Here is a 21391-nt window from a genome sequence, read left to right on the forward strand (position 1 = left end):
GAGAAGGGAAAAGTGTTGAAGGCGGTTTTAGGAAAAGGGAACAGAGCGCGCAAAGCCAAAGAAGGAAGGCAGAACCTGACACATTTGAAAAATTTCCTGTACTTGATACCACGGAGCACCGGGGGCAGAGCCGGGAGGCGGGGCGGGGGGGGGGGGGCGGGACATGGGACGCGGAGTGGGCGGGGCCAGGGACTGTCACTTGTAGACTGGTGCTTCAATCCGAAACTGGTGAGATTCCCAGGCCTTCAGGCTATTTGCTCCAAGGTCAAGAAATGCCTCCTCCTCCGGGGGGAGGCGGGGGCGGGGAGGGGTGTGGGGCGGGGATGCTTAATCAGTGGAAATCTTCGGAGCGAGTATCAAGAATAAGCACAGGCTCAGCAGAAGACCAGGAGCCTAGTCATCACAAGGTACCTAGCATGTCAGTACGTGCTTACTGTATCTTCGTCATATGAACGAACGATGTGAATGCATCCGTTGAGATTCTTTGCTTTGTTCCCCTACCGCCCCTTTCTCTCATGGGCCAGGCCCCAGATCTGTTTAGCTGGGGTTGGAGAGAGCGAGCCCCATGGGTTTTGTGTTAGATGCTTCAGACAAGCCGTCAACTTTTATCCTCATGACACCCTTGCGGTCCATACTGCAAATCCACAGTCTCTTACCCAAAAGCCAGGTGTGCTTCAGAATTCTGATTCATTTCACATTATGGAAAGGTAGCGCTGCACAATATACATTTTATAATAGTAAGCCCCCAGTGGACCCGGGGAGCACCTTGCCATCAAACAACATAAACCCTTTCTGCCGGGAAGTGTAAGAATATTCGCACTACATAGAAAAACACGTAACCTCAGGTCGCTTTAGGTCAGGTCTTGCTGCCAAGTGAATTATGAAACGCTTCTGGTTTGCCGAGTGCGGAGTCTGGAATGTGGACACGGGAGTGTGGACCTCTGAAATCCTTGCTTTTTGGAGGAGGCAACTGAGGTTCCCAGAGTCAAACTCTACTCAGAGAGGGCGGATCTGGGTGAGGACACAACTTTGTCCAGCTCCAAAGCGCGTGCTCTTTTCACGGCACATTCTGGGCTCCTCTGCTGGTCTGCTGCCTGATACAAAAAGGGATAAAGGGCAGACGTTGCTGATTCTCAGCTGCCCCAGCAATCAGTCAGTTCAGTCGCTTCTTCGTGTCTGACTCTTTGCAACCCCATGGACTGCAGCACGCCTGGCTTCCCTGTCCATCACCAATTCCCAGAGTTTACTCAAACTCATGTCCATAGAATCGGTGATGCCATCCAACCATCTCATCCTCTGTCATCCCCTTCTCCTCCCACCTTCAATCTTTCCCAGCATTAGGGTCTTTCCCAATGAGTCAGTTCTTCACATCATGTGGCCAAAGTATTGGAGTTTCAGCTTCAGCATCAGTCCTACTGAATATTCAGGACTCATTTCCTTACCATGGACGGAGGAGCCTGGTAGGCTGTAGTCCACCGGGTCACGAAGAGTCGGACAAGTACTGAGCGACTTCACTTTCACTTTCATGCATTGGAGAAGGAAATGGCAACCCACTCCAGTGTTCTTGCCTGGAGAATCCCAGGGACGGCGGAGCCTGGTAGGCTGCCGTCTGTGGGGTCGCACAGAGTCGGACATGACTGAAGCGACTTAGCAGTAGCAGCAATACCGAAACCAAGTTTGGAAAGAGTTTTCTTTCTGGAATAACAATGCCGCCATCTAGTGGACAAACCTGAGAACGACATCCGATGGACACGGAGAGCGAGGTTGATTGGTGTGGAGGTGGCCTCTGTAAAGGGCAGCGGAATTTTCTTTCCCTCTGTAACCTTGCAAGCCATATTTCAGGGACCAGGAAGCTGCTAATAAATTACCTCTATGTAATCTATCCTTCAAAACAAAAGAATGATAATAGGAATGCAACTTCTTTTACCCAATTGCCAGAAATTTCTGGACCACTTTCACCATTCTCACTCAGCACTCTCCCATGCTTCAGACTTTCCACGGATTACAGAACCAACTCTATAGGCCTGGTTAAAACCACACTTGCCGCGCCAGCCATTCCCCACGACATACACTCTCTGCTTTCGCCGGGCCCTTATCTTACCTGTATCTTCTATTAGGGCACCTGGAACTGCCCACGACACTGCCTTCTTTGCTTGTTACCTTTGTCAGACTTGTAACTCCTGTACATTTCGGGCTACCTGGACTATAGTAGGAGTTTGGTCACTTTTGAGAGATGAAAAATGAGAATGAATGTATTTCATTAGCTTAAAACACCCAAAATTTTGTTCATTAATTACATGCACATACAGTGAGAGCTGTCAGGCTCCTAAATCTTAGGTAGTTTTACTTTCAAAGTCCTTCTTAACATGCAGTTTGGTAGAGGGCAGGATAGAGAGATGTTGGGAATATTTGTGTCCCCAAAGAAGGAAGATTATTAAAGAATCGCAATACGCAGAATAATGTGTTCCTCTAAGAAAATGATTCTTGGGACCTCCATGGTGGTCCAGTGGTTAAGAATCCATCTTCCAATGCAGAGGACACAGTTCAATCCCAGGTCAGGGAGCTAAGATCCAACATGCCGTGGGCTACTGAGCCCACGCACCACATACAACTAGAGAGATGCCCCCGCGCCGCAGTGAAGATCCCGTGTGCCACAACTGAGACCTGATGCAGCCCAAAATAACTAATAATAATAATAAAAGGAATGGCTCTTTCCTTGAGTTTCCCATGTCCTCTTTTCTTTTCTTAGACAGTGTCTTGAATTTCTCAAAATAAACCTTCAGATGAGTTAGTCAAGGAAACAATAAACTATACACAAACTATGGCACTTAAGAAGTTGGGGTTAGGTTACAAAATACACAGAAATAGTTATCTTTTCAGGTATGTGTATTATCTTTGCAATAGCTTTATTTAGATATACTTTACATGCCGCAAAGTCACCTATTTAGAGCGTACAATTCAGTGATTTTTAGTATATTTACACAGTTGTGTGATAGTTGCCACAATCAGCTTGAGAACATTTTTATCATCCCCCTCCCCAAAACCCTGTACTTCTGTACCCTGTACTATCTCCTCCCAGCCCCCAGTTCCATCACCACCCCAGTCCTTGGCAACCATTAATCTACTTCCTGTCTCTAGGGATTTGCCCATTCTTGACCTTGCAGGATAAATGGAATCACATAGTATGTTGTCTTTTATGTTTGGCTTCTTTCACTTTAGCACGATGTATTCAAGGTTCATCCACGTTGCTTATAAAGGTTCGTGCGTGTGTGCATGCTAAGTCACTCCAGTCGTGTCTGACTCTTTGCGATACCATGAACTATACCCCGTCAGGCTCCTCTGCCCATGGGGATTCTCCAGGCAAGAACACTGGAGTGGGTTGCCATGCCTCCTCCAGGGGATCTTTCCCATCCAGGGATCGAAACTCGAGTCTCTTCCATCTCCAGCACTGGCAGGAAGTATCCCAATTTATAGTGGCATTTGACAGTTCACAGACGTGACACCCTCCAGGTAACTGTTGACAGCTAAATCTTAGGATGCCTTTTCGCCCCACGCACCCCCACCCAGCACCTCCAAGAATCACAACTAGGAATCTTCCAGCCTCATCCCTTGCAGGGGCTGAGGAAGTAGACTGGTCTCCATTTAGGAAAGATAGCCAATTCCTAGGCTTCCATCATAGAAAGACCTAGAACTAGGAGAGGGCTTGGAAGCCAATCACTACCCCTCCCCTTTGACACACAACACACGTGGCCAGTGGGCAAAAGTGTGTTTGGGGGTGAGAGAAGGTGGACCCAGGAAGGACCCCAGGAGCCCACAAACTAAGAACATTTTCTCTGCCATCTTTCACCAATTTTATTATTTTTGTTATTTTTCCATTAGAGAGGTAGGGAAAAAAAAGTCAGGAGGGATGTGGGTGTGTATATTTCTTGGAATCCAGAGGTTCAGAGAGGGGAGGAAATTCATCAAAAATGTCCCCAGTACAAAAGTTGGCAAAACAAATAGCTCTCTCTCTCTCTCTCTTTTTTTTTTCAATCTGAACTGTGTAACAGGAGAAATTCTCTCACAAGGGGAGAGTGTTCCTGAGCCAAGTTTAGGCCTAGGGAAAATTTTCCACCATGTCAGGAACGAAGCTGACGGTCCATTAAGGAGGAAAAAAAAAAAGCACACACACAAAAAAAGTGCTGGAGGAAAGCGTAAGGCGGAGAAAGCTCCAGGATTCAGACGGAGCTTTGCATTCCAGACCGGGCCGCAGTGAGAGACCCCAGGAAGCTCCCTCTAAAGGGAGGCTGCGGAGATGCACCCTGGGCTCCCAGCCCTAGTGCACACTTCCTGTTCTGCCCCTGGACATTCAAGCCAAAACTTACAAAACATCCTTTCCCCTGGAACCAAGTGCTTGCTTCGGGAGACCCACCCCTCCCCACGTCAGTGATCTCAGCCTGCCCTCCCCTTCCTTCCGCGGAACCTCTCCCACATCAGAGGCGCTCGGCTTCCCGAGCAGAGATGCTGGATCGGCCGTAGCAGGTGATGCCCGAGGGAGCGAGGCGACCGGGGACCACTGGCCACGAGGTAGAAACGGGGGGCTGGGCGCCCTGGGCTCACTTGGCATTTATTGAGCAAAGCGAGGGCTTGACCTTTAAGCCTCGAGCTGGGGGCGTTTTCTGGCTGATAGGGGTAAGCGGTGCGTGAGTGGACTCCGGGGGAGGTCAGCTTTTCTTTTCCCTCTTTCTTTCCAAATTTAACTTTAATTCTGGAGTCTCTGAAGCACGCCGTTGTTTGCCTGGTGTGGTAAGTGCTAGGGCAGAATTCTGGGGATTCTCTGATTTCTTTTCTCTTTTGCTTTCTTTTCTTGGAGAGAGGGGGCATGGGGAGGGGAGTCCTGGAATATCAGGGAAGATTCATAAAGACCTTCGGGTCTGAATAGATTCAGAGAGAAAGGACCACGTGGATGCACAAGGAAAAGGCATTTTTGACTTGATGAACTGGGGTCCAGCTGTTTCCCAGGACCTGGGTCGTGTGTCCTCCTGGCCCCTGATGCCCCCGTCCCACCCACCCATCCCCACCACCCGCCACCTGCTGTCTTGGGGACACACACCTTGAGCTGTTTCTCAGCATGGGGGTGTGGCACACAGCCCCAGTGCCATGTGTTAATGGGCAGAACCCAGGTATCCCTAGAACATAGATGGCTGTCTGTGGTAGAGCTAACTGGTCTACCCGGAAGGCGGCATGTGGCTTGTTAAGGACATGCCCCAGCTGGTGGCTAAGAGGCTGGCCTTGGCAGCACATGCTGACATTGGACTGACACAGTGAGCTCAGCAGGGCTTCTGCACAAGGAGTGCTCAAAATTTTATGAAGCAATAATAAGTGAAGCATTTCAAATGCCCTTTCTCTGAACTCCTATGGCCTTTACTTCTCTGCAGGACGCATTTGGCTCCTTATCCACACACTGCCTTGCACTGTTTTCTGGGCTTGCCTGATAGGTCAGTTGGTAAAGAATCTGCCTGCAATGCAGGAAACCCTGTTTCGATTCCTGGATCAGGAAGATCTGCTGGAGAAGGGATAGGCTACCCACTCCAGTATTCTAACCAGCCAAATAAATGAGAGTGTATTGGACAAATGAACCATAACCTATTATTTGGTGATCCCGAGACAGGTACTAACTCTTGTTGAGCGCTGGCTGTGTGCCAGGCACCATTCTGAAGGTGGCAGGTATCATTATCATCCCCTGAGGCTGGAGACACAACTAGTAAGTGCAGAGGAGGAATCTGTACTGAGTCCAGGCTGCCATCCTCTGAAACCAGGATGGAGTTTGACTCTGGGGTCCTGCATTGTCTAGCTGGGTGACTTCAGACAAGTTAAATGTCTTCAGCCTCAGCTTCCTCATCTGCAAAATGAGACAATAATAACCCCACCTGACAGAGGTGTTGTGAGAGAGAAGTTAATCTTAGAAATTATTTTACTGAAGCAGATCAACGATACAGGTATGCTCCTCCCAGCCCCTATCTACCCTGTGCAACATAAACACGGAGGAAACTTTTGCAACTGAAAAGCCTCAGGGCTCTGTAGAAGGTAGCAACGGTGCCTTGCTAGGATTTGTACCTTAAACGAGGAACACTGGAGTTCACTTACCAGCCAGCGCAAACCTGTAGCCACCAGCTCACTAGACTCTAAGTTCACTAAGAGCAAAGTTCATATCGTGTACAGGTTCTGCGTTCAACCAACCTTGGAAGGCCATCTCCAAAAAAATTCCAGAAAGTTCCCCAAAGTAAAACTTGAATTTGCATGTGATTATTTGCATAGCATTTAGATTCTATTTGCATTTAGATTGTGCTTACATTTAGATTGTATTTACATTCTTGTATTAGGTTTTAGAGATGATTTGAAGGATAAGGGAGGATGTATGTAGGTATATGCAAGTACTGTGCCATTTTATGGGCTTCCTAGGTGACAGTAGTGGTAAAGAACCTCCCTGCCAGTGCAGGAGATATAAGAGACACGGGTTCGATCCCTAGGTAGGGAAGATCCCCTGGGGGAGAGCATGACAACCCACTCCAGTATTCTTATCTGGAGAATCCCATGGACAGAGGAGCCTGGTAGGCTACAATCCATAGCGTTGCAAAGAGTCAGACACAACTGAAGTGACTGAGCACGCATGCCCTTTTATGAAAAGGACTTGAGCATGGGTGGGTTTTGGTACCGTCAAGCATCTTGGAACCAGTCCTGGGGGCAGGGGGAGCCAAGGGATAACTATACATTTGTTTCTCTTGGAGTATGTTTCTCAAGCTGTGGTCTAAAGACCTCGGTGCCCTTTCGAAGGAACACGGGGTCCCTCTGGGGTGGAGTTCAACAAGTGGATGCTCCAGGAGCCTCCTCTTCCCTCTCCCGACAAAGCAGCTCCATCTTCACTTGACTGTGTGTTAAGGGGCTGAGTGGAAAGCAAGTTTTGAAATCAATGTTCAGAACTGCTAACCTGGGACAGGTAATGTTGTGTCTCGGGAGAAAATGACTGCTTACAGGATGGGGTTGATTTACGGAGGGGTTTCCAGCTTGGCCCTGTCTGGGCTCTCACTTGCCTCTGCATCACCTTCTACTTAATGACCATCTTCTGCCCTGGGGAACCCACAGGTGCCATGTGCCAGGCAGGCTCGGGGCTGACCCCTTCCGTCTCAGGTAGCTGGTCCTCAGGTTCAGGGACAGACAAGCGACAGGGCCCCAGAGAGCGTATATGACAACCTGGGCTCTCTCTGAGTCTGCTTGGAATGTGCCCTTCTCGATTCTACTCACAGTGATGGACTGTACGATCAATACTCATACTAGCTGTTATTGATCTCCCTTAATGATGACAGCTTCCTTATTGAGCCCAGCACTGTGCTGAGCACAGATATGCTCATGCAGTCCCCACAAAAGCCCTGGAAGGCGGTTTCTGCCTGTTCCCCTGCTCTGCTGGTGAGCATGTGTGGGTGAAGATGTGGTGTGACTTGACTAAGGGTGCCCAGCCAGTTAATGCTGAGGTTGGACTTGGAGCCCCTCCCCCAAGTCTGAGCCACCCTGCCTTGCATATTTTTGCAGCCCCCTTTGACAGAGGTTAGAAGGACACTGTTGTTAGTAGGGTGTTTCTTTCGCGTTTTTGGTAAGGGCTGCCCCCTGAGAATAGGCTGGGAGAAATGGGACGAGGACAGAACATTCTACGGAGGAAGGGTGGTGCTGTGAACATGGAGAGTCGGGATTCTTGTGCAAACTGTGTCCCTGGGAAACATCACGTCTCTTAGGAGAGGGGATACGGTTCGGTGGGCAAGAGCCAGCTCTGTAACCAGACTCCCTGGCCTCAAATCCTTGCTCTGCCCCAGATCAGCTAGATCCTCTTATGCAAATTTCCAAAATAATATTTCGTGTAGAGAGATGATAATAATAGTACTTATATTGTAACAACGTTATGAGAGAATGACTTAGTCCACATAAAGCATTTAAAACTGTGTCTGGCACATAGTAAGGACTCAATCAATATGTTACTATGGAGACTTCCCTGGTGGATCAGTGGTTAAGACTTCGCCTTCCAATGTGGGTTTGATCCCTGGTCAGGCAGCTAAGATCTCTCACACCTCTTGGCCAAAAAACCAAAACATGAACAGAAGCAATATTGTAACAGATTCAATAAAGACTTTAAAGATGGTCCACATCAAGAAAATCTTTAAAAAATATATATGTTATTATGTGTAAAAGAGTTTGGATTAGGCTTAGGTAAAGTGGTTGGGTGGCAGGCTGGAAAGAAAGTAGCTAGTATTTGAGATTGAAAAAGTCAACACCAACAATTTCAACTGTGAGCTGGGAGTGGGGATGGAGTGTTTACCCAGACCCAGGGTCCCTGAGAGACAGCTTACAACCTGTGAAAAAAAGCTTTAAATGTTCTCTTGGAAGTTTAATAAAACTGGAATAACTAGTCTTCAGAATTGGACTTGCCAAATTGGATTCTTTGATTAAATGAAGTTTACCTTATTTATCTTTAGAGTTATGGAAATCAGTCTCACCTCTGACCTATTGTTATTTCTGGAGGAAAAAAAAACAAAAAAAGAACCAAAAAAACAGCTTGCTTGTAAATGCCATTGGCTGAACCACTTGTACTTTTGGGAGGATGACTTTAAGATTTCAAGCTGAGATATAAAATTTAAGAGCTAAATATAGCTGATAAAATAAAAAAACAAACAAACCCAGGAAGGGATCGTGACTTACAAAAGAATTTTGTGGCTTTCTCAGAGGACAAATCTGTGAGCGCCGCCTAAGTCTAGACTAAGTTTGCAATGATTTTGAGAGTAGCGTGCACACGTTTGCCTACCCTTACTGGAAGTAAAAGTAGGCAGGAAATAAACTGGGGGACTGCCATTTATTGAGCACTTACTATGAGTCATGCTTTGTACTAAGTGCTTCATACACAGCATCTCTTGTTTAATCCCTACCTCTCCCTATCAGGGGAGTACAGTTGATCCTTAAGCAACACAGGTTTGAGCTGCGTAAGTCCCTATAAGAAAATGAAAGTCGCTCAATTGTGTCTGACTCTTTGCATTTCCATGGACTGTAGTCTATGAAATTCTCCAGGCCAGAATACTGGAATGGGTAGCCTTTCTGTTCTCCAGGGGATCTTCCCAACCCCGGAATCAAACCGGGGTCTCCTGCATTGCAGGTGGATTCTTTACCAACTGAGCTATCAGGGAAACATATGAGGGTTTTTTTCAGTAAATACACACAGTTACTACCCTACCTGGGGCTGGTTGAATCCACAGATTCGGAATCTTGGATATGGAGGGCTGACTCTGTGGAGGGTGGTGGTCCTGAACTCCCCCAATGGTGTTCAGGGGTCAACAGTACTACAGTTATCCCCAGTTTACAAATGAGGATAATGAGGCTTGGAGAAGGAAATAATGTGCACAGTACACAGCTGCTAAGCGCTGGGTGGGAGTTCTAACTTGGGATGTCTGGGTGTAGGTTGTGAGGGGTTAACTCTGCTTCCCTGGTGGCTCAGAATCTGCCTGCAATGCGGGTGACCTGGGTTTGATCCCTGGGTTGGAAAGATCCCCTGGAGAAGGGAATGGCAACCCACTCCAGTATTCTTGCCTGGAGAATCCCCATGGACAGAGGAGCCTGGCGGGCCACATTCCATGGGGTCGCAAGAGTCGAACATGACTGAGCGACTGTGATTCACATTCATTTATGGCAAATGGAATACTCCTGGATTTTAGCCCTTTCTGTCTGCCTGAGGAGGGCTGTATTTGGAAAAGGATGGAGGAAGCAGTTACTCACAGCCCTCTTAGGCAGATGGAGAGCAGAGGTCAGAGGATGCAAAGGTGGCTGACAGGAGAGGCCCAGTGCAGCTGCAATCCCAGCCAGCAGACGGTGTCAGACTACCAGGGGTGGGGCAACTTCTGGATGCAGGTTTTTTTTTTTTGTTTAGGGTAATCTCCTTTACTTGGGCTTTCCTGATAACTCAGTTGGTAAAAAATCCACCTGCAATGCAGGAGACCCTGGTTCAGTTCCTCGGTTGGGAAGATCTGCTGGAGAAGGGATAGGCTACCCACTCCAGTATTCTTGGGCTTCCCTTGTGGCTCAGCTGGTAAAGAATCCACCTGCAATGCGGGAGACCTGGGTTCGATCCCTGGGTTGGGAAGATCTCCTGGAGGAGGAAAGGGCTACCCACTCCAGTTTTCTGGCCTGGGGAAATTCATGGACTGTACAGTCCATGGGGTCACAAAGAGCCGGACACGACTGAACGACTTTCACTCCCTCATCTCCTTTACTTAGGGCTTCCCTGGTGGCTCAGACAGTAAAGAATTCGCCTGCAGTGCAAGAGGCTCGGGTTTGATCCCTGGTTTGGGAAGATCCCCTGGAGTAGGAAATGGCAGCCCACTCCAGTATTCTTGCCTGGAGAATCCCATGGACAGAGGAGCCTGGTGGGCTACAGTCCATAGGGTTGCAGAGAGTCGGACATGACTGAAGCGACTTAACACGCGTGCAGGGCTAGGGGCAAAAGTGGAATCTGTTGTATCTCCCACCCAAGATACGGGAATGGGGGTTGGGGGAGGTAACACTTTCTGCACTTTCAGCCCTGGAGGGTCTCCTGGCTTCACTCTCTGTCTTCAAAAGGAGGTTCCATGAAACAGAAGCAGACAGGAGTGGTTGAAAAAGAAGCCAGAGTACAGAACAGAATTCCCCAAGGCAGCAGGGGAAGGTTTGGTGTCTGCTCCTTGGTCAGGACCTTTGGAACTTTCCGCAGTTTGGCTTTCTGGCTAATGATTACCAGCTGCGTGGGGCTGGCAGCCTCCTCTGTGCTGGGCCAGCCAGCCGGAAGGCTGGGGCCCCTCGAGTTTTCTTCAGGACAGGCGGGCTTGCCCCCGAGCGCTGACTCCCCGACGGCTGAGGGGCTGGCCTCTCCCCGTTGGTTGTCCAGAGCCCCTTCTTGTTCTTCCAACCTCGGGCTTCCTTTTCCAGGCTCCCCGGGGGAGCAGAGCCAGCTCCTTTCCCGGGAGATGCTCTGGGCTGCGTGCACTGCGATGCCCGCCCAGATCTGAGGGGCATCCCGGAGAAGAGAAGTGAGGAAAGAAACAGCTGTGGGACTTCAGGCACATTCAGATCTGCCTCAGCCTGGGAGGGCGATCAGTCTGCTTCCGGAACCGTGAGCCTCAGATCCCCGAAAGGGCTCTCAGAGGCTTCCGGGTCCAAACCCTTCATTGTGGGGACTTCCGTGGTGGTCTAGCGGTTAGGACTCCGAGCTTCCGAGGCAGGGGGCGTGGATTCATCTCTGGTTGGGGAACGAAGATCCCGCAAGCCCTGCAGCATGGCTAAAAAAAAACCACACACAAAAAAACTCATTTTACAGATGAGGAGACCATTTCCTATGGAGAAGAGCTTGGACCCACAAAACCAGCCTGCTGGACGGGGGGTCTGGAAGAGGGCTACAGTTTCTCAGGTGCTGGATGTTTCCATGGGCCCCCAAGTCCCCTCCACCCACTTCTCCACTCTCCTCTGCATGCAGGAGGCTGACCTGAATGGCTCCTTTGCGTCTGGCTCCTAGTTTAGGTTCAGCCGACCGAGGCCTCAGGTGGGAGGGCAGAGGGAAGAGAGAGGGACGCGAAGGTGTTTCTTCCCCTCGCTCCCTTTCCTGTGTCGCCTGGGCTGGCCATGTCCCCTGACACCCCTGTCAGTGGCCCTCTCCCCACAGCTCTGTCCCTCCGACCCCCACAGGCCCAGGGCGGTGGTGTCTCTTTGACTGTACCCATCTGAAGAACAGCACTGTGTCCTGTCTCCTGACTGCTCAAGGCCTTTGTAAACAGTCCCTTTATTAAGCGCTCCAGTTGGAGAGTGTTACCCTGCCACGTCCTCGCAGATAAAAGAGGCTTTGTGTACTAGAGAAAGAAAAGTCTATACGAAAGGAAGATGAAATTTAGCAAAGGGGTGGGTTTGTTTCCTGAGGCTGCCGTGAGAAATGACCATGAAGTTGGAGGCTTAAAACAACAGGCGTGGGCTTCCCTTGTGGTTCAGCGGATAAGAATCCGCCTGCCAAAGCGGAAGACACAGGTTCGATCCCTGGCCCAGGAAGATCCCATATGCTGCAGAGCAACTAAACTTGCACCCCGCAACTACTGAGCCTGTGCTCTACAGCCCGTGGTCCGCACACAACAAGAGAATCCACTGCAGTAGAGGCCCATGCACTGCAACCAGAGAGCAGCCCCCCAACTCACTACAACGAGAGAAAAAGCCTGTGCAGCGATGAAGACCCAGCACAGCCAAAAGTAAAATAAATAAATAAAATTACAATACAAAACAAAAACAGGCATTTAATATCTCAAGGTTCTGGAGGCCAGAAGTCCAACCTCAGCATCATTGGGCAGAAATCAAGGCAACGTCAGGGCCGTGTTCACTCCGTCCTGTCTAGGAGAGGATGGTTCAGGTGGACTGGAGTTGAGTATTTCCCTTCCCAGGTCAGTTAGGCTCTGATCATAGCAGGGTAGACTCTGGTTAACTAGTTTTTGCTGAAGACTCACAGAATTCAAAGGCAAGGGGGAAATGGGGGCAGGGGAGAAGTATGGGATTGACATATCAATTCAATTCAGTTGCTCAGTCGTGTCTGACTCTTTGCGACCCCATGGACCGCAGCGCGCCAGGCCTCCCTGTCCATCACCAATTCCTGGAGTTTACTCAAGCTCATGTCCATCGAGTCGGTGATACCATCCAACCATCTCATCCTCTGTCGTCCCCTTCTCCTCCTGCCTTCAATCTTTCCCAGCATCAGGGTCTTTTCAAAGAGTCAGTTCTTCTCATCAGGTGGTGGCCAAAGTATTGGACTTTCAGCTTCAGCATCCACTGAATATTCAGAACTGATTTCCTTTAGGATGGACTGGTTGGATCTCCTTGCAGTCCATGGGACTCTCAAGAGTCTTCTCCAACCCCACAGTTCGAAAGCATCAATTCTTTGGTGCTCAGCTTTCTTTATAATCCAACTCTCACATCCATACATGACTTCGCTATCACTGAAACATTGACATATGCACACTACTATATTTAAAATAGATAACCAACAAGGACCTACTGGATAGCACAGGAAACTCTGCTCCACATTTTGTAATAACCTAAATGGAAAAAAATTTGAAAAAGAATAGATATATGTGTATGTATAACTGAATCACTTTGCTATACACGTGAAACTAACACAACATTGTTAATGAACGATACTCCAATGTAAATTAAAACTTGAAAAAGAAGAACGGAATTCTCTGGTGTGTTTCAAATGGTTTCCTGCCCCTTACCTTTGCTGGAAGCCCAAGGGGATTTTTCTCCGTGGCAATCTGGTTGAGCTCCTGGAGGTAAATCTCACAATGCTGGGTCCCCTTGGAGTTTTAACCCTTCCGAGTTGTCCATACTGCTGCTGCTGCTGCTAAGTCGCTTCAGTCGTGTCTGACTCTGTGCGACCCCATAGACGGCAGCCCACCAGGCTCCCCCGTCCCTGGGATTCTCCAGACAAGAACACTGGAGTGGGTTGCCATGGCCTTCTCCAATGCATGAAAGTGAAAAGGGAAAGGGAAGTCGCTCAGTCATGTTCAACTCTTCCCGACCCCATGGATTGCAGACTACCAGGCTCCTCCGCCCATGGGATTTTCCAGGCAAGAGGACTAGAGTGGGTTGCCATTGCCTTCTCCGGTGATCCAGTGAATGATCCATTCTTTTCAAATAGACTCCATTTGAATCAAAGCGACTGCATACGTCTTAGGGAATACAGCGACAACGAGAACCCAAACACCCCCCTGAGCACTGTGGAACCAGAGGGTGTGTCCGCAGGATGATTCCCCAGTGCCAGCTTTCCATGGCTCGTACACGTCCACAAGCCCCCTGCAGTCGGCAGGTCATTCAATAAACACAGAACCACAGTTTTCATGGGCCAGGGTTGCCTCAGTGCCAGTCGATCCCCAGATGAATGGAGTGATGACAGACTCCTGGACCCGTGAGCACGCAGGCAGCTGAGAGGGATGGCCGTCCATTGTCTGCAGGTCCGCGTGGGCCGATCTCCAGAGCCCAGAGCCCCCCGCAATTCGTCAGTGACCGTTCATCCCAGCGTGATTTCCGTGGTGGTTCTGATTGTGTCTTCCTGCTCGGCTAAGTGGCGACTTCCTGCCTTCCCTTGTACATCTCTTCAGTCCTGGCTGCAGCGGTTTGCACTCTGTCCTCCCCTCCTCTTATGAATCCCAGACGAGTGACTGGCTTTTCAGTCTGTTTATCTTTTTACTTGTTGTTAGGACAGAGTGGTGACCTCCAAGCTCTCTATATGCGGAACTGGAAAACTCCACGCATGTGTTGACGTGCTTCGCAGAAGCATCATTCAGTCCTCGGGGGTACATGTTGCTGAGAACAGAAGCATCATTCAGTCATCGGGGGTACATGTTGCTGAGAAGGCCTTGCAGCCCCAGACCCTCTGGTTCTCTTATCCTTGTGCCTGGCAGCTGGCCATCACAGCAACGTCCCCGCGCTGAAGCCGGCAGATGTCACCAGATGAAACACCACAGGAGGCAAAACGCTGGCAGGTGTGATGGGGACACCAAGATTGCGGAAGAGCCCAGCCAAGGGACTCTGTGGATGCGGAGGTCGTTTGAGTCCAGAGTCGAATCCTAGAACTGGGGGTTGGGGATTAACAGAAGCAAACTATTGTATATAGAATGGATGAGCAACAAGGTCCTCCTGTACAGCACGGGGAACTATATTCAATACCCTGTGATAAACCATAATGGAAAAGAATATAAAAAAGAATGTGTGTATATATATATATATATATATGTATCACTGAATCCCTTTGCTCTACAGTAGAAATTAACACAACACTGTAGATCAGCTACACTTCTATAAGATTGAAGAAAAGAGTTGAATCCTGGAGTACAAAAACCAGAATCCTCCCCCAAAAAACAAAACCAAAAAAAAAAAAAAACCATGGACTTCTTTGGCAGTCCAGTGGTTAAGACTCCGTGCTTTCAATGCAAGGGGCATGGATTCAATCTCTGGCGGGGGAACTAAGATCCCACATGGCACGTGGCATGGCCAGTAGACAAAAACAAAACGAAAATCTGAATACCCTCAAAATCACCTGAATCCACCACCTTGTTTTACACATGAGGGAAGTGAGGTCTGGACAGGGGAATGTCCTTACTCACAGCCGGTCAGTGATGGATCCAGGAGAAGACTGGAAGTCTCAGGACTCGGTGTGAGGGCTTTGCCACTTCCGCACCGTCACACCTCAGCGGTGCACTCCTCTGAGCAGTCTTTGCGTACTCTTTGTAGGATTCCTTACCCCAGTTAGTCCCACTTACTAGAAGTTGGTGGGCAGCAGGAATGCACTGGATGTCAAGTGTATGTTACTACGTGGAAGGAGGAAGCAGTGCTGAAGGTTGTGGCGGATCAGTGACCTGGTCAACACGAGGTGAGCAGGCTGAGGCAGAGGGGAGGCAACACACAGCTTCCTTCACTGAGAAAGCCTTGCTATGGAAACAAGTCAGCCCGGCTAAACAATGCATTGACGATGTAGTTGATACGCATTCTGCTACAAGTTCTTTATCTCATCACACACTAGTGTGATGATCTCTGGATAGAGGACAACTGGAAGGGCATCACTTCACTGCTGATTAAGCAAACCATCCCCTCAAATAGGTCATATTGACAGAAGGATACATTAGAGAAGACAATAGTCCCGCTGTCCAGAGTGCGTCTATTGGTAGAGTTCAGATCTGGAGCTGCTCTTTAAGGCTGAATGGCATTGAGTAAAATGAGTGACAGGCAGATGTTAACTAAATATAGGAAAGTTAATTTAAACAATATAAAGGAGTGATTAAAAAAAAAAAACTTTTGTCTTTTACAACAGTTTCAGGTTTACAGAAAAATTGTTGAAGGGAGTGCAGACTGTTCCAGTATAACCCACCTCCAAAATCCCCTGTTGTTATCATCTAACAATTGTGTGAGGCGTACATGGGCTTCTCAGGTGGCCCTAGTGGTAAAGAACACTCCTGCCAATGCAGGAGATGGATGAGACGCAGGTTTGATCCCTGGGTCAGGAAAATCCTCTGGAGGAGGGCGTGGCAACCCATTCCAGTATTCTTGCCTGGAAAATCCCATGGACAGAGGAGCCTGGAGGGCTACTGTCCATAGGGTTACAGAGTTGGACACAACTAAAGTGACTTACGGAGAAGGCAATGGCACCCCACCCCAGTACTCTTGCCTGGAAAATCCCATGGATGGAGGAGCCTGGTAGGCTGCAGTCCATGGGGTCGCTAGGAGTCGGACACGACTGAGCCATTTCACTTTCACTTTTCACTTTTCACTTTCATGCATTGGAGAAGGAAATGGCAACCCACTCCAGTGTTCTTGCCTGGAGAATCCCAAGGATGGGGGAAACCTGGTGGGCTGCCGTCTTTGGGGTCGAACAGAGTCGGACATGATTGAAGCGACTTAGCAGCAGCAGCAGCAGCAGCAGCAGCAAAGTGACCTAGCATGCACGCACGTGGTGCATATGTAACAATTTTTTAAAATATTTTTTTATGCCAGCCATTTTTTAAACGTCTTTATTGAATTTGTTGTAATATTTCTTCTGTTTTTATGTTTTGGTTTTTGGGCCATGAGACACGTGGGATCTTAGTTCCCCAACCAGGGATCGAACCTGTACCCCCTCCATTGGAAGATGAAGTCTTAACCAGTGGACTGCCGTGAACCAATATGGATATATCATTATTATTAACTAAAGTCCATACGTCATTTAGATTTCGTTAGTTTTTGCCTAATGTCCACTTTCTGTTCCCAAGATTGAATAGGACAGCCTTCAGACAGTGATGGTACAGGTCGGACTAAGTCTCTGCTGAGCTAACGTGAAGCTCTAAAGCAAAGATTGGCAGAGAGAGACTTCCCACATTGGGCTGGGATGGCCAGGAGTTTGTACCGCCACCTGGCTCAGCCGTTGACTGGGGGCTGCCAGAGAAGGCTGATAGCTCAGAAGCCCAGGCATTTGCAGCAACATGGATGGATCTAAGAGTGTCAGACTGAGTGAAGTAAGTCAGACCGAGAAAGAGAAATATCGTGTGGTATCCCTTAAATATGGACTCTAAAAATAAATGATATAAATGAACTTATCTACAAAGCAGAAACGGACTTACAGACTTAGAGAACAAATGTGTGGTTACCAGGGGTGCGTGATGGGGGATGGGATGGTTAGGGAGTTGGGGATGTGCAACCCACTCCCGTACTCTTGCCTGGAAAATCCCATGGACGGAGGAGCCTGGCCAGGGTTGCTAAGAGTCGGACATGACTGAGCGACTTCACTTTCACTTTTCACTTTCACGCATTGGAGAAGGAAATGGCAACCCACCCCAGTGTTCTTGCCTGGAGAATCCTAGGGACGGGGGAGCCTGGTGGGCTGCCATCTATGGGGTCGCACAGAGTCGGACATGACTGAAGCGACTTAGCAGCAGCAGCAGCAGAATGTACACGCTGCTGTATGTAAAATGGGTAACCAACAAGGACCTACTGTAGAGCACAGGGAACTCTGCTCTGTGCAGTGTGGCAGCCTGGATGGGAGGGGAGTCTGGGGGAGAATGGAGACATGCATGTGTATGGCTGAGTCACTGCTGTGCACCTGAAACTATTACAACATTGTTAATCAGCTATATTCCAATATAAAAGGCTTTTGTTTAAGTTAAAATAATAAATGTTTTGTTTAGCCAGATTGTATATAAAGAAAAAAAAATCCTAGGCAGACTCTGAAAGCAATAACAGCTGGATGTTAGCAGCTAACTCTATTTTTTGATATGCTGTGTGCTCAGTTGCTCAGTTGTGAACTGTCGCCCATCAGGCTCCTCTGTCTGTGGAATTTTCCAAGCAAGAATACTGGAACGGGTTGCCATTTCCTCCTCCAGGGGATCTTTCCCAATCCAGGAATGGAACCCACATCTCTTGCATCTTCTGCATTAGCAGGCAGATTCTTTACAACTGTGCCACCAGGGAAGCCCACATTCCTTGAAGCTGGATTGCTAAATCCATTTTTGACATGAGTCTGAGTGCTGCAACTCTGTGTCTGCCAGAAAGACCTTTGAAGTTTCCAAGGAGAAGTTGGCTGACCATTGGTCAGGAATCTTGAGCAGAGGTGGTCCCATTGGCCTCTTTCAGCTCTTGCCCCATGATGAGCTGCTTTGATCCTGAAGACTCAAGGATTACATTTCTCATATTCATTCCACCTTGCTCAAGCCCCTGTATCTCTTCTTACACTCGCTAGCTTATGCCCTGCTCTGTCCTAGAGATAAGATCAGGGACCAAGCATATTCATGGAGAATGGAAACTATGACTCCCACTCTGTTGCCCACACCTTCCTAGACTCCAGATGCTCAAAAAAAGGTGGGGGTGGGGGTGGGGGGGTAGATTACAGTATCAATAGCAACGTGGAGGGTAGATAAAAGGCTGTGAGTACCAGCAAGAAAAAGTTGAAAAATTCAAAGCTAAGACTACACAGGCCAAATCCTGTTTGGAAATGTTCCGTGCCTTGAACATCAAAAATTGCAGAACAACAGCACTCCCTTCCGATCTGTGCCTATGCCACACCTGGCAAGGCAGGATACTTTTATTTTCTTCCATCCTAACTCCTATGGGTGCCCCTGGATTTTTACCTGCAGATGTGGAATCACTGCAGTGCAACTCTGGTCTTTCAACCTGCAGGAAAGTGGAAAACTTCCCGAAGAAAGTGTGGCTCTGATGCTTTGTTCTACCTGTGTTACTTTTTCTTTTATTTAACTTATTTGAAAGGTTAAAAGCCTTTGTTTTATTCTTGCAACTTGGCAGCTCTGCCTGGCTCACAAATGTCCTAGGATAAACAAGCGAGGTCTGTACAAACCTCTTAGGACAGTCTTAGCTTCTGAGCCAAAAGGACTTTTAATATTTACTTTGTTTCTCTTTAAAGATTTCCTTTTAATGTTTGTTTCTGCTTTGAAGTATTTTCAGATTCCATAGATCCTGTTTGTTTTGCCCAGCCAGAGAATAGTAGATTTTTTTTTCTTATATTCATTCTGCTATTTTTATACAGTGAACCATACATACTGATTTTACTCCAAAGGCTCACATGTGAAAGTGCTTCCTTGAACCCAGACCCTCAGGACTTTTGCCGGCCTTCTCATTTTTGTGTCTGCTTTGTCGTTTTTTGGTGGAATAACTAACGTAAAAACCTGCTGGGTCAGGGGGTGGAAATAAAGTGTTGGTGGATGAACTCTTCTGACCTTCTACTCCCAGGACCAGACAGTGGGGTGGGAGGCAGGAGGTGGTGGCGTAGTCATTCAGTCGTGTCTGACTCTTTTTCGACCCCATGGACTGTAGCCCACCAGGCTCCTCTGTCCATGGGATTTCCCAGGCAAGAATACTGGAGTGGGTTGCCATTCCTTTCTCCAGGGGATCTTCCCGACCCAAGGATCAAACCTGTGTCTCCTACTTGGCAGGCGGATTCTTTACCACTGAGCCACCAGGGAAGCCCAATGGAGTGGGAATCCATGTTTAAATACCCAGTGGCTGTTCCAGGTCACTACCCCAAAATTGCAAGAGACCCAGAAAAGTACTAAGAGTTAATATTCCAAGAAGATACTCGTGGTTACTGTATCCAGGATGTTTGAATTAGAGGCAGTTTCTGTCTCTGAACACGATACCAGAGCACAAAAAAATACTCTGCTTAAAAAGTAAATCAAAAAAAGCCCACAAAGCTTGCAGTGTCCCTGAAGCATTATGTAGGACTAGAAATGGCAAGTAAATGAAATTTTAAAAAAAGAAGAAGAAGGTTTTTAAGAGCGTTCATTCCTCTCCCTGAGAATCCAGATTGAAATCGTGAACAGCTGCTTGTGTAGGAGACCAAGGTCACAGGTCTGAAGAATGAGCTCTCTTCTGGAAACTTCCCGCTTATGATGGATGACACTTGCCTCACCTTGAAATAGGGGAACACTTTCTTCCCCTCCCCCCCACCTTTTTTTTTGCTAGCACAGCGTGTTGGAGAACAGTCACACCAAGTGGCTGTTGGAATTACGGAGGAATTGCTGAGAAGTCGCCTTGGGCGAAGGGCATTTGGCTGGAAGCTTGCACTGAAAAGTTACCTTGTAAGTCAGCATGTGACTTCCACCTGACTTAATTTTCTTCAGTCCCAAGGGTTCCAAGCCAGAGGAAAAAAGGCCCTGGTCTGGGCTGCAGGCATGTTCATTCTTCAGAGTCAATTGGGAATCAGTTCAAAGACAAATCAACAAAGGTAACTTCTCCCTTTGACACTGAGGATATATGAGAAGGCTCTTAAAGTAAAATGTTTTATTTTCTAATCAAAATAACAGCCGTGTAATCTTTGTATTTGGATTAGGTGTGAATGAAGGAGATAAGGATTGAGGGAGGAACAGAGGACTGTGCAGGGATCGGCAAATCTGCCTCCGGGTTCCAACCTTGGCTCTGTCTCTTGACCTTGGGCAAGTTACTGGCGCACCAGGACCTTGGCTGACTTATATTAAAAAAAAGAAGGTGGAACTAGATGGCCTCTAAAAGCCTTTCCAGCTCTGTTCCAGGAATCAGCCTCTTAGTTTTTCATTTTTGTTTTGTTTAGGCCAAAACAATGATGCAAGATGGAATTAGGATGTAGATTTGCAAGAAGGTAATCTTTAAAAATTTTTTTATTTAAAAAAATTTATTTTTTAATGAATATAGTTGATTTACATTGTATTAATTTCTGCTATACAACAAAGTGAATCAGTTACACTGTTGTGTATATATATATAAATATATATGTGAGTGGTATATATACATATATCACATATATATATATCATATATATACAAATGAATGGTATATATACATATATCCACTTATTTTGAGATTCTTTTCCCACATAGGTCTTTACAGCATTGAGTTCCCTGTGCTGTTCAGTGGGTCCTTATTAGTTATCTATTTCACATATAGTAGTGTGTATATGGGAGAAGGCAATGGTAACTCCAGTACTCTTGCCTGGAGAATCCCATGGATGGAGGAGCCTGGTAGGCTGCAGTCCATGGGGTCGCTAGGAGTCGGACACGACTGAGCGACTTCACTTTCACTTTTCACTTTTCACTTTCATGCCTTGGAGAAGGAAATGGCAACCCACTCCAGTGTTCTTGGCTGGAGAATCCCAGGGATGGGGAAACCTGGTGGGCTGCCGTCTCTGGGGTCGCACAGAGTCGGACACGACTGAAGCGACTTAGCAGCCGCAGCAGAAGCAGTGTGTATTTGTGTGTATGTGTCAATCCCAATCTCCCAATTTATCCCTCACCCTACCTCCTTCCCCCTTGGTAACCATGAGTTTGTTTTCTGCATCTGTGACTCTAATAAGTTCACTTGTACC

The 21391-nt window shown here is 47.8% G+C and overlaps 1 protein-coding gene across 3 annotated transcripts in view; it reads left to right on the forward strand.

Annotated features, from left to right (window-relative positions):
* Nucleotides 1-4474: 4474 nt before the first annotated feature.
* Nucleotides 4475-21391, forward strand: part of TACC1 (transforming acidic coiled-coil containing protein 1) — a 130517-nt gene continuing 113600 nt past the window's right edge. For 2 of the 3 annotated variants that reach the window (XM_024986377.2, XM_059882361.1), the window contains exon 1: nucleotides 4475-4566. Coding sequence is in view for 1 of the 3 variants with exons in the window: in XM_059882360.1 (XP_059738343.1) it covers nucleotides 20226-20278 (53 nt within the window). In the remaining 2 variants the exon portion in view is untranslated. Of the gene's footprint in view, nucleotides 4567-14273; nucleotides 20279-21391 lie in introns of all 3 variants that reach the window. The other variant, XM_059882360.1, reaches the window with a different exon arrangement.

The sequence above is a fragment of the Bos taurus genome, chromosome 27, assembly GCF_002263795.3.
Source record: "Bos taurus isolate L1 Dominette 01449 registration number 42190680 breed Hereford chromosome 27, ARS-UCD2.0, whole genome shotgun sequence".
In the NCBI taxonomy this organism is placed as follows: Eukaryota; Metazoa; Chordata; class Mammalia; order Artiodactyla; family Bovidae; genus Bos; species Bos taurus.